Source organism: Carassius carassius, chromosome 5, assembly GCF_963082965.1.
Source record: "Carassius carassius chromosome 5, fCarCar2.1, whole genome shotgun sequence".
NCBI lineage: Eukaryota > Metazoa > Chordata > Actinopteri > Cypriniformes > Cyprinidae > Carassius > Carassius carassius.
In genome coordinates, this window is record NC_081759.1 from 19,636,402 (window position 1) to 19,649,607 (window position 13,206).

Sequence of the window (13,206 nt, forward strand, 5' to 3'; positions counted from 1 at the left end):
TGGGGGTTCGATTCCCCGGGAACACATGATAGGTAAAAATTGATAGCCTGAATGCACTGTAAGTCGCTTTGGATAAAAGCATCTGCTAAATGCATAAATTTAAATAAGACGCGCATACTTGACACGCGACATTGGATTCACAAATGTAGCTTATGTTGATCCAAATATGGAAAGCACTTCTCTCCAGAGATGTTCTCTCCAGAGATGTTTTGCCACATTCCTGCAATTTATGATGATTGCTGTGTAGTATGGGTTTTTCATTTTGCCTGAACATCTTCAAGTGAGTGGCAGGGCAAACTTGAAAGTTGATGCCGAAAGTCCAGCACTCCCCTTCACTGCTAATACTGCGACTATTTTTATTGTTTGTATGTGTTCATTCGCTGGCATTTTCCACATTTATTTTTTCTCCCTTAGTAACAAATTTGTCCATTCTGATTCTCAATTTTACCAAACTAACACCTGCTGATGACTATTTGAATTTAATTCTGCCAAAGTGCATGCTTGTAAGTGTTCGTTAAATGCGTCATTTTAATTACAGGTCTGCTCATGTCTGAAAATAATATATGAAAAGAAAAATAATTTTATATAACAAAAACTTTACAGCTGATATATTTTTAGTACATTTTTTAATTAAGTGTAAAAACTAAAATGAATTGTAAAACTGAAAGCTTTTTTTTTATTTTTTTATTGTGTTCAGCATGGTGGGCTGCATTTGAATTTGGACGGGCTGTGGGATGAGAACCACTGATGTAGAGTTATATTCAAGCAATTTTAAGGCATGAAAATAATATTTTCACTGGAAAAATCATTTAAATATGTTATTTTGATGATCAAAGATAGGTTTTAAGGTCCTGTGATTGCAGGACTTTAACATTTACTACTACATCAGCGAACTCAAAACTTGCATCTGTTAAGAATATTTGAAGGGATAGTTCAAATGAAAATTATGTAAATAATTACTTACCTTCATTCCAAACCTGTAAGACCTTCGCTCATCTTCGGAACACAAATTAAGATCCGGGAACTTTCTGACCCTAGGTAGACAGTGATGATATTACCACAATCTTTTTGTGTGCAAAGAATCTTTATGTGTGCTAAGAAAACAAAAATAACAACTTTATTCAATAATTCTTCTCCTCCTGCATCATGGTACTCTCATTAATTGCGCGAATGATGACACGGAGGAGAATATTTGTTGAATAAAGTCACTATTTTTGTTTTCTTTGTGCACAAAAAGTATTCTCGTAGCTTCGGTTGTATTACGGTTGAACCACTCATGTTACATAGACTATTTTAACAATGTCCTATAAGTTTCTGTGCCTTGACCATGGTAGGACCCCTGCTGTTTATGGAGGGTCAGAAAGCTCTCGGATTTCATCAAAAATGTGTATTCAGAAGATGAATGAAGGTCCTACGGGTTTGGAACACCACAAAGGTAAGTAATTAAAGACAGGAATTTCATTTCTGGGTGAACTAACCCTTTAATGGACCTGAGCTGACATGAACTGGCAATGAAAAGTTGTATTTTTATTAACTAATGTTAACAAAGGTGAATAAATACTGTAACAAATATAATACTCATTGTTAACGTTAACATTAACTAATGTGACTGTATTGTAAAGTGTTGCCAATTAACCTCATATATTATCTCTGAAACTGACAACTGACTTTGAAGAATCAACAAACCTGGGGGAAAACAAACTTGCTGTACGACAGCTGAAAACCAACTGAAAACAAAGAGACCTACAGCATGACAATACATCTTGTTGAAACATCACATGCAGGAATTAGACCAGTGAAACGTGTCCATTAATGCAGGGGCCAGGGGAGACGCTCTCTACATGGGCTTTGTTGTAACACGTTTGAACCAGAAACTATTTCTCATGAGAGAAACTGTATCTTGAGCTCTGTTTGGGAATGACAGGACAAATCATCCTACACTTGGAATGAAGACTGATTTTGCCCTACAGCATTGAAGCACTGATGTTACGCGTGGATGATTCAGAACTGTAGGGCAAAATCAGTTCAACAGAAACCAGATGGCTTTCCTCTGAATTAAAATACTGATTGAATGTGTCTATGTGGCAAGCACAGGTGCTCTGATGTGTTTGTACATGTGAATGTGTGTTTTATACCTGTGGATATCCTGCGCTGTTGTAGCGGGTATGTACCCGTGAAGCCTGAGCAGCCATTGGACGAACTGCCAGCGTCGCCGGGCCGGCTCCGCAAACACGGCGGCGCTACTGAGCAGGGGTTTTTCAGGATCCCTGTGTGGGTGACACAAAAGAAGTGGGTGAAAGTCACTGGCTTCCACTGCAATCAGGTGAGGATTTCAGACCAATATTCCTCAAAACTGTTATGAATGGATCTCAGTTCAATCTTTAATATGCAGTGCTTTAATTTACATGGTAGTACAAAATAAAATACAATCGGTCTTTGAAACAATTTTTACTCAGAAATTGATAATAAATTTCACAAATAATCACAAAGAAATGGCCAGTACCACCTTGAATTAAATGTGAAATTTTGAAGTAGAAAGACTGAAATAGTACTTTTATATATATAAAACATAATCCCATAATCTTTGTTGTATTTACAACTTAACAAAAAAAAAAAATAATCAAGCAGTAATCAAGCCTTTATTTTTTACTTAAGGGTGGTTCACCCAAAAATCTAAATTCTGGCAAAAATTACAATCACAAATTAATTTCCCATGTTCATCCTTGAAACACAAATTAAGATATTTTCAATGAAACCTGAAAGATTTCTCTCTTTCCATTTAAAGCCATTCCACCAAAAGTTCATTTATCCGAAATCAATATTTGATCAAGTACATAACGAGCCGGTGTTCATAACCAGAGTAGTACTGGAATAAGCGGGAAATTTGAGCATGTTGCTGCATCATTACATCACGTCTGTAAATAAAAAGAAGTTATCACGACTAGTAAGCTTTTGCGTGTGAGGATCCTGCAGGTGGCGGATCGTTTATAGCATTTCCTCAACACAGCTGGAAACATTTAATTTATCATTTTGATGGTGGATTATAATCCAGAAAAGACTGAAACACGTGACTGAAATTAAATTATATTCCAGTTTTAAATCTGATTAGAGATAGCCTGGGATTACACAAGATTTGTATTTTAAAGAGAACCAGTTTAAATGAAGAATAATTTGCTTTTTGGGTTAAAAAAAAATCTCAATACAAAATTCAAATGGTATGGCAATCTGAGATTAGACTGTACAGAAATTGACATCTGCACGCTAACACACTACATACTAGTCACGCAATACTTATGTTGATAACATTAACAATTTGAAAACAAAGTGTAACAATAATGCACGGTTTGAAGTGATATGAGCTAGCTGGTTGTTAGATTTAATCACCATTGATAGCACAATTTATTGTAATGTTTTTTCCTCAGCTGGTCAGAATAAAAGTGGCAGGCTTGTTATTTACTCGTTCAGAGGACAATATCCGGTGAAAATTCTTATTTGGGTCATATATTCCAAGACGTAGGCTAGAAACTGTGATTCTGAAGTAGAGTATCCACACTGGTGCAGTGAATGACAGCCACACGTACTCTAACACAAGATGAATGAACTTCAATGGAGGGAAACTGGGCTTCAATACTTTAATTGAATCATCTGCAATTAACAAGTGTCCTATGCAAATAAAACTTTTCAACATTTCAACAATTGTGTAGTGTCATGTATAACTAGAATTAATTTTTATTAGAAAGACCCATGTGTTTGTGTTTGTGACTGAATGTGTGTGGCCAATACTACATAGCTCTGATTGATATGGAAATAAATTGACCTCAAGAGGTTTTATTTGTTTGCTAGTAAAACTGCAAGTGCCTCATTTTCATCATCTCTTAATATGAACTTTCAGACCACCCAATACTCTTGACTTACTATGACCTTGAACAACAAAGGACACCTAGTCACACACACACACACACACACACACACAAACAGACTAAAGGCAAAATCTGCAGGGTCTCTTTATGTGACCCGGGTTATTTGCTCGTTTCAAAGCCCTCATTTACGAGACCTTGATGAGAGGCCATGGCACGAAGAGCAGATTCTTTTTTTCAAGGTTTCCATCTCATCTCTAAGACAATCAAGCTCAAGGTCAAAGATCAAACCTGCAATTCAATTCATCATGAACGTCATAAAAATCTCTCTTTCAAAGGTTCTTGATTAGCTCCTTAGAAAGGGACTTGAATGATGGACCACAACACATGCAGAAGTTGTTGCCTTAACCATGTGAACATTAGACAACCTTCAAGTGCCTCTTAGTATCCTTGAAAGCTGCATTAGAGATCCATAGAGGTTGAGGGGTTTTAGTTTAACACCTTATCTTCTTTGTGATTGATTAGAATGTGTGATTTGACAACAGCATTTGCAATGAGTTCTGGATACTAAGATGCTTGTGCTAGAGATCAATGACTGAATTTGACTGTCAGAATAATGAAGATCTGCCACATGTGTGCTATTATTCACAACAAGGCAACCAGAATATTTTTTAAAAGACATTAACACTGGGATAAGATGTAGTAATGACTGCCTGAGGCTGTTTTTAAGTTGTGTTGTGTCATAACCTGTCAGTAAATGGGAATGAGAATAACTTCTTTCTTTGGCATTGCAGTTGAAATAGTCAAGATAGTTTGCTGGAACAAAAGGTCTGATCCATAACCTTTCATGAGACGCTGCCAGGAAGAGACACAGAGATGTTACGATAGATGGAGAGAGAAGAAGTCTAAACTAAGAGAGGCTTTTAAAATAGCTGCAGAATTCCAACCATCCTCCTTATAGTTGCACACATAAACATAAACACAATCTTTACGAGACAGACAGGAAAAGCAGAGCTGTAGGAAAATGGGTCAATGACACAATAACATCTACGAAACATGATATTGTGTTTTGTTTATCTATCTATCTATCTATCTATCTATCTATCTATCTATCTATCTATCTATCTATCTACAACCCGAATTCCGGAAAAGTTGGGACGTTTTTTAAATTTTAATAAAATGAAAACTAAAGGAATTTCAAATCACATGAGCCAATATTTTATTCACAATAGAACATAGATAACGTAGCAAATGTTTAAACTGAGAAATTTTACACTTTTATCCACTTAATTAGCTCATTTAAAATTTAATGCCTGCTACAGGTCTCAAAAAAGTTGGCACGGGGGCAACAAATGGCTAAAAAAGCAAGCAGTTTTGAAAAGATTCAGCTGGGAGAACATCTAGTGATTAATTAAGTTAATTGATATCAGGTCTGTAACATGATTAGCTATAAAAGCTTTGTCTTAGAGAAGCAGAGTCTCTCAGAAGTAAAGATGGGCAGAGGCTCTCCAATCTGTGAAAGACTGCGTAAAAAAATTGTGGAAAACTTTAAAAACAATGTTCCTCAACGTCAAATTGCAAAGGCTTTGCAAATCTCATCATCTACAGTGCATAACATCATCAAAAGATTCAGAGAAACTGGAGAAATCTCTGTGCGTAAGGGACAAGGCCGGAGACCTTTATTGGATGCCCGTGGTCTTCGGGCTCTCAGACGACACTGCATCACTCATCGGCATGATTGTGTCAATGACATTACTAAATGGGCCCAGGAATACTTTCAGAAACCACTGTCGGTAAACACAATCCGCCGTGCCATCAGCAGATGCCAACTAAAGCTCTATCATGCAAAAAGGAAGCCATATGTGAACATGGTCCAGAAGCGCCGTCGTGTCCTGTGGGCCAAGGCTCATTTAAAATGGACTATTTCAAAGTGGAATAGTGTTTTATGGTCAGACGAGTCCAAATTTGACATTCTTGTTGGAAATCACGGACGCCGTGTCCTCCGGGCTAAAGAGGAGGGAGACCTTCCAGCATGTTATCAGCATTCAGTTCAAAAGCCAGCATCTCTGATGGTATGGGGGTGCATAAGTGCATACGGTATGGGCAGCTTGCATGTTTTGGAAGGCTCTGTGAATGCTGAAAGGTATATAAAGGTTTTAGAGCAACATATGCTTCCCTCCAAACAACGTCTATTTCAGGGAAGGCCTTGTTTATTTCAGCAGGACAATGCAAAACCACATACTGCAGCTATAACAACAGCATGGCTTCGTCGTAGAAGAGTCTGGGTGCTAACCTGGCCTGCCTGCAGTCCAGATCTTTCACCTATAGAGAACATTTGGCGCATCATTAAACGAAAAATACGTCAAAGACGACCACGAACTCTTCAGCAGCTGGAAATCTATATAAGGCAAGAATGGGACCAAATTCCAACAGCAAAACTCCAGCAACTCATAGCCTCAATGCCCAGACGTCTTCAAACTGTTTTGAAAAGAAAAGGAGATGCTACACCATGGTAAACATGCCCCGTCCCAACTATTTTGAGACCTGTAGCAGAAATCAAAATTGAAATGAGCTCATTTTGTGCATAAAATTGTAAACTTTCTCAGTTTAAACATTTGCTATGTTATCTATGTTCTATTGTGAATAAAATATTGGCTCATGTGATTTGAAAGTCTTTTAGTTTTCATTTTATTAAAATTTAAAAAACGTCCCAACTTTTCCGGAATTTGGGTTGTACATATATACAGTTTTTATATATATATATGAAGAGTTTGGTTCCTAAACCCAATAAACAGCATTTAAAAAAAATGAATTTCCACCAAAATCAGTTTTGTATCTGGTCGGTATTGAAAAGTCATTTTTTTATTTTGCACAAAATCGCAACGCACCATTCCACTCACATTTTAGACAGTAATAGACAGTTTAGACATTTTAGACATCTACTTTGTACTTTTTGATCAACAAACAAGGGCTGCACAATAAATCGCATGTGACTGTCATGCTCATCTTGTCAGTAAAGCCGGTTCTGTGATTAAAAGTACCGGTAAATCTCCATCACATGCTTTCAGATGGAAATTATTCAGATGCATTTAATACACGGAGCCGTAGATCACTGAAAAGCTATGCTATATAGCGTTCATTCGATGAATCGCATTCGATTATGAATGTGAAATTGCATAGCATGTCAGTGTTAGCGTTTTATTAATGCCATTTATGTTTTTGGTAATACAGCATATAGCACTAGTCAACTAAATGAATGTAACATGGCAAGGATGAAAGCACTTTTGGAAGTTGAATGTAAGGTCTAATGTGATGTTGTTCATGTTCTTGTTCATGATGAAATTTTATTTTATTGCTGTAATTAATTTATAGCATTAACAAGATGACCCGTTGAATTCATTTGGTAAGTGATGACTGATGAATATATTTTTAGTCCAGTGCCTGTATATAAGATTAGTGACCCTGAATCAAAACCTGGATTAGAATTTTTAATGTTATTATAACCTAAAGATGCTATGTGAAAGTTTGAAACAGTAAATGGTGGTTTTAATTTTGACACTTTCACATTTTTACTTATATTTTACTTATATAGGCTATATATATATGGCGTGAGCGTGGCGTTTCTGCTCCATGTCAGTTGTGTGACGGCTGCCTCGCATTTTCTGTGTCTTTAGGCCTACACACCAGAATCGTGCCTGAAGCGGTGCTGGCGCGCTGCTGCTGCTGTAGGTGACATAGAGGGAGACCGCCGACAGACCAGGATCAGGATAAAGGATGCCGTCAACAGTATTGACGGCAAAATAGACTATGTTTGACAGGTGCAATATGCCAGTGTGTCACCGGACTAAGGTTTTCAAAAGGCATCACGCGAGTGTGAACATCACTACAACTAGGAAAAAAACGATTATAATTCAAACGTGACAATGTATGTGTATTCACAGCCAGTGAACAACAGACTTTCATAATAATAAAAAAACGGCGTTAACGCGCAATAAAATAATTATTGGTGTTAATCAATTAATGTGTTAACGAACCCTGAATATATATAAGTGCTGTCAAATGATTAATCATGATTAATCACATCCAAAATAAAACTTTTTGTTTACATAATATGTGTGTGTGTGTACTATGTACTGTGTACATGTATTATTGCAATATACATAATATATATTATGTATATATAAATACATACATATACAGTATATATTTAAAAAATATTTACATAATTACAAGTATATCTTTATAATCATATAATTTATATTATATATAAATATATTTAAAATATAAACATAACTTATTTTTCTTAAATATACATGCGTGTGTGCATTTATATATACATAATAAATATACACAGAACACATACATATATTATGTAAAAAAAAAAAAAAGGTCTCAGTAAAGCTTGAGATTAGTAGGGCTGTTTCGAATGCCATTTTTTGAGCTTCGAAGCTTAGGTGGCAATCAATATCGAATATTCGAAGCTTCGGTGGGTGGGGCTAAATATATAATAATAGTGTCGGTTTGCATTTGTATCATCTTTCACGACTTCACGTTTCACTCTTCGGCATCGTAAATGTGTTGCGGCAGACCCAGTGGAGTGCAGTGTTGCATTTGGTGCAATATGATCAGGTGGCACACATTCTTTAAATATTAATAAACATTTAATAATCTTTTAAATAGAACAGTTTCCGGTACGCATTACACGGGCAGGTTTATGCTCCGAAAACGGACAGTGCACAAGTGATACAAAACACAAAGTCTGTTGAGAGCAAGAACTTTAATAAGGTATTAATAACGAACATTTCTTTAAAACAAATGAATCCCAAAACAGAAATTAAATTAGTAACACACAGTGATTTCAACGAACTGTAATAAATAAAGAACACGGTAGCATGCTTATAAACAGTTGAATAAGAATAAATGAATTGTTTTTAAAATGACACAAAATGTAATATCTATTACAATTAGTTTTATTCTATATAAGGGATTTATTTTGTCTTATTCTGACTTTTTGTTAATTTAAATCTTTAAAATGCGCGATGCTTTTATTGAAAGCATGTTGCGGTGTTTTTTTTAATTTATTATTATTAGCCTGCAGTTCGTTGAACTACATTCATTTATTATTCGTAAATGTAATAATTACTGACACCGTAACGGGTTGGCTATTTAAATTTAAAGTAATTGTAATAAATTTTATTCACTCCCTTATATAGAATAAACTGTAATAGGTTAAATAGAACAAGGTAATGTTAGCCTAGCTAGACAGCTCACATTTCAATGACAAAAATATTTAGGCTCTTTCAAACACTTATATAAATCGCAACCCAGTGGTTGGAAACTATTGTGAAACTACCTATACTCGTTTCATGTTGTGTGCGAGGAAGATGAGTTTGTCCACATTTTCTGGTAAAAGGGAACTTCGGGTCTTGTTGACGATGTAGCCAGCTTTTGAGAAAATGCGCTCTGATGGAGTTGAAGTGGCCGGAACGCAAAGAAGGTGTTTGGCTGCAAATGCCAGTTTAGGGTAGCGGTCACTGTTTTGCTTCCACCATGCCAGTGGGCCCGACTGTAATTTAGTAGCATCTCTCAAATACTGCTCCATCTCTGTCTTTGCGCTGTCTCCGCGTTCTTCTTCCTCTTCGTCATCAGCCTGCATCAGCATTGAAATCTCCTGCTGTTTTTTTTTGGCGGGTGGTGGTGGCGCATCCGTCTCCTCTTCTCCGTGGCTTGCTGACAGCTCTTCTCCCTTGCGAACGATCTGTTGCTGATGCAGATGTTCAGCTAGTCTGACAACCTAAACAAATAGCATTTTCTTAGTCTAATCTATGCGTAGCGCACACAATAATCTTAGTGGCATAATCACAATACATTTTAATTATTTACTATTATATAGTAGTAATAAAAATATAAGTCTAACCTCAATGTATACCAGGTCCTTCTTCTCATCCTCAAGGAATTTAAGGTGCTTAAATCTCACGTCTAGTGCTGAAGAAAGGAGATAGATGCTGGTGGGTTCCAAATTTAACAGTTCCCATCTGCTGTCGATCTCCTTGACAAGGGTATTCTTCATTTCTCTGATGGCAGGGCTGTCATCCTCTTCTGGTGACAGGTGGCGTTTCTTCAGGTTAAAGAGCATTGGCACTGTTGCCGACAACGACAAGTTTGCCTCCTGTGATAGTAGTTCTGTGAGTGTGAGCAGGGGCCCAAGTAATTCTGATGTCTCTTGTGCCAGTTTCCACTGGTCTCCTGTCAAGTCAAGGGTGCGATTTCCTTTCTTAGTGATGCTGGGATCTGACAAAACAGCTGTCACTGGCCATCGCTGCTCCACCAGTCGGTTAAGCATTTCATACGTAGAGTTCCAACGAGTAGCAACATCTTGAATGAGTTTGTGTTGTACAACGTTCTGCTGCGTTTGTTTCTCTTTCAAAGCAGCTGTAGCCTTGGCACTTTTTTTGAAGTGCCCTACGAGATTCCTGGCAGCTGAAACTGTGCGACGGATTCGGTCCAGTTTCAGAGCTTCATTTATGCATAGTTGCAGCGTGTGTCCTGAGCAGCAGACCCCTTGAACGGTTCCCCATTTCTCCGGTTCTTTATTCAGCGTCTCGGTGCACAGCTTCATATTGCTGGCATTGTCGTGAACAACGGCTATTCGCTTGTAATTTGGAATTGCGAATGCATCTGCCGCGTCTCCAAGCTGTTGTGCAATGTTGACTCCTGTATGGCTTGACTCAAATGCTTTGGTTTCCAAAACGAAGGCAGAGAGTTCCCACTCCTGAGTTATAAAGTGACAGGTGACAGCCATATACGCCTCCATACTCACGGAAGTCCAGATGTCCGTTGTGAAACTTAAGGCCGTAGCTTTTTCAACGAGAGCATAAATTTGGCCTCGCAGATCGCTGTATTTAAGAGACAGGGTGTTTGAAATACTGGAACGGTTTGGGACAGTGTAGTCTGGCTCCATTATCTTCATTAATTTTCTGAAGCCTTCGCCTTCAACTACATTAACGGGCCTCATATCCATAGCGACAAACTCCACTATGGCATCTGTTATCTCTCTCTTTCTTTTCTCTGTTAACGGTTTTCGGAATTGCAGGATCTGCTGTGAAGTTTTGGGTTTTGTTGAGCATGTTGATGGCTGCGATACCTGTGGATGTACCTATAAACAAATTATTATTAGCCTGTGCTGCTGTATGTTTTTAAATAGTGTCGTATTTGCAATTAGCCTATTTATCATAGCAAATTAAGCGCATAAAAGCAGTTTTTTTTTTTGTTTGTTTTTTTTTTGCCGCGTGCTACTTACAGAACTCAGGTGATTTTTCAAACTTGTGGTGCTGTTGTGGTAGGCCAGTTTCAAATCGCATATTTGACACACTGCCTTTGTCTTGTCATCCTCACTTAATTTAAAGTGCTCCCAAACAGCTGAGGTCTTGGGCATTTTGTACCTATTCAGTATGAGATGAAATAAATCACTACGTTCGCCAACGGGCGGTTCAAGCATGAGTGAGAATGAGTCCGCGACGGAAGTCACGTGTTGAAAAAAAAAAAAAAGAATATTCGAATCTCAAAACTGAAAATCGAATGCCACCCCACCGAACGAATATTCGAATATTCGATTATTCTAGTACAGCCCTAGAGATTAGTAGAAAATCTCCATCACGTGCTTTCAGATGGAGTGGCATTTAAATACACAGAGCCATAGTTCACTGACAAGCTAAGCAATATCACATTCATAATCGATATGATTCATCTGCAATTATGAATGTGATATTGCATAGCTTATCAGTGATCTATGGCTCTGTGTATTAAATGTCACTCCACCTGAAAGCACGTGATGGAAATGTACTACTAATCACACAACCAGCTTTATTGACGAGATGCGCATGATAATTTCAATATGAGCTTGTTAAATTATTCAATGCAAAGGACTATGGGAAGTCTGAAAATAAGGTTTTTAAACATTTCCAAATTTGAGTCCCTGGTCGTAAGAAATTTCCTGATAATTTGATCACTCAAATCCAATTATGAGAGAGAAAATGGAATAATATGAAAAGAAAGTGAAATAAATTAAACGAGAGAAGAACTATCAGACCAATGGCAAAAAACCTCCAGCTTATTGAAATCTACTCCAATATTTTCATCAGCCCTTTTTTTTCTATTTCCTATGGAAGGAAGAGCGTGGAGAGTTTATGTCTGTTGGAGCGTCCTGTCCATTAATCTCTCCATAGATACACCAGTCTGCCACTCAACAGCAATGGTTCAATGAAATTATGTGGAAAAATACTGTGGAGAGGCTTTTAATAATTGACGTCATCAATACAAAACAACAAACTCAGTCTTGAACATCTGACCGCTCACACTTAAAATAACCAGCATGCACATGTGTAAACACACGCACACAATCTTTTCTAGATATATGATTGGCTGACTACAGAATGTGCCATCCATTTTTCAGTCTGCCTGCTTCGCTAGCGATGAGGTCCATATATCCCTGGTGTAAGACACATAAGAGGCCTGTGAGCTGAGTCCATTTGGAAAGTATGTTGGCTATACCAAGAATACATTTTAGGAAATATTTGGCTTGCTTACAATCCTAACATTAATTATGCAGTGGGGAAGAATTATTTAGGGCAATGTGGAATACTGGAAGCAACCAGAGGATTGGAAATAATTGGATGAGTTCCTCAGAAAATGTTATAATTATTATTTACAAGAAATAGAGGTATATTTTATATAGATCATCAGAGCAGATCTGACAGGGAGATCAAAGGACAGTTAGTGTGGTGGAGTAGCTGCTCAACTCAGTCTCCCTCTAAACCTTATTCTAAATTCTCAGAGATTGCTCTTTTGAAGCACAGGAGAATTTTTGGCATGATTTGAAATTTCATACTATATATTTTTTAAATGCTTGTTATAGATCTTACTAGGAATGATTTATCTGTGTATATAATTCAGTTTTTACAAAAATGTATTCATCAAAATGTCATAACTACGTCAACAAACAATCCAGATAAATATGAAAAAATTGCTCTGCATGTTGGACTTTTTTCTACACTGAGTAGCTTTTAAAGATGGTTTACCAAGTGGATCCATTTAAAAATGCTGTTTTTGCATTGTAGTGTGAACTGTGAAAACAATGATTCATGTTTACTCATGTGTCTCATATTGTACCCATATATCTATGGTTGCTAATCATTTTCACAGTGTTGCTAAAGACTAATGCTACTTCGCCCAGAATGCAAAGATTACAGAATAGGCTACTTACATTTTTTAGGCCACTTACACTTTGCATTTGCTGCCATGCGATAAAAAATGTTGACAGTGGCGTTTTTGACCCTACATGGAATGAACA

At 37.1% G+C, this 13,206-nt stretch overlaps 2 protein-coding genes across 3 annotated transcripts in view; both read right to left on the reverse strand.

Annotated features, from left to right (window-relative positions):
- The window catches only part of rxrab (retinoid x receptor, alpha b), a 66,773-nt gene that overhangs the window by 41,115 nt on the left and 12,452 nt on the right, over positions 1 to 13,206 (reverse strand). For both annotated transcript variants that reach the window (XR_009433849.1, XM_059550028.1), the window contains exon 2: positions 2,136 to 2,267. Coding sequence is in view for 1 of the 2 variants with exons in the window: in XM_059550028.1 (XP_059406011.1) it covers positions 2,136 to 2,267 (132 nt within the window). In the remaining variant the exon portion in view is untranslated. The remainder of the gene's footprint in view (positions 1 to 2,135; positions 2,268 to 13,206) is intronic.
- LOC132140326 (zinc finger BED domain-containing protein 4-like) lies at positions 8,945 to 10,350 on the reverse strand. Its single transcript, XM_059549113.1, has 2 exons — positions 9,775 to 10,350; positions 8,945 to 9,651 (listed from the first exon to the last, which is right to left on the reverse strand). Exons 1-2 carry the CDS (start codon positions 10,198 to 10,200, stop codon positions 9,211 to 9,213), a joined length of 867 nt encoding a protein of 288 aa, XP_059405096.1. The 5' UTR covers positions 10,201 to 10,350; the 3' UTR covers positions 8,945 to 9,210.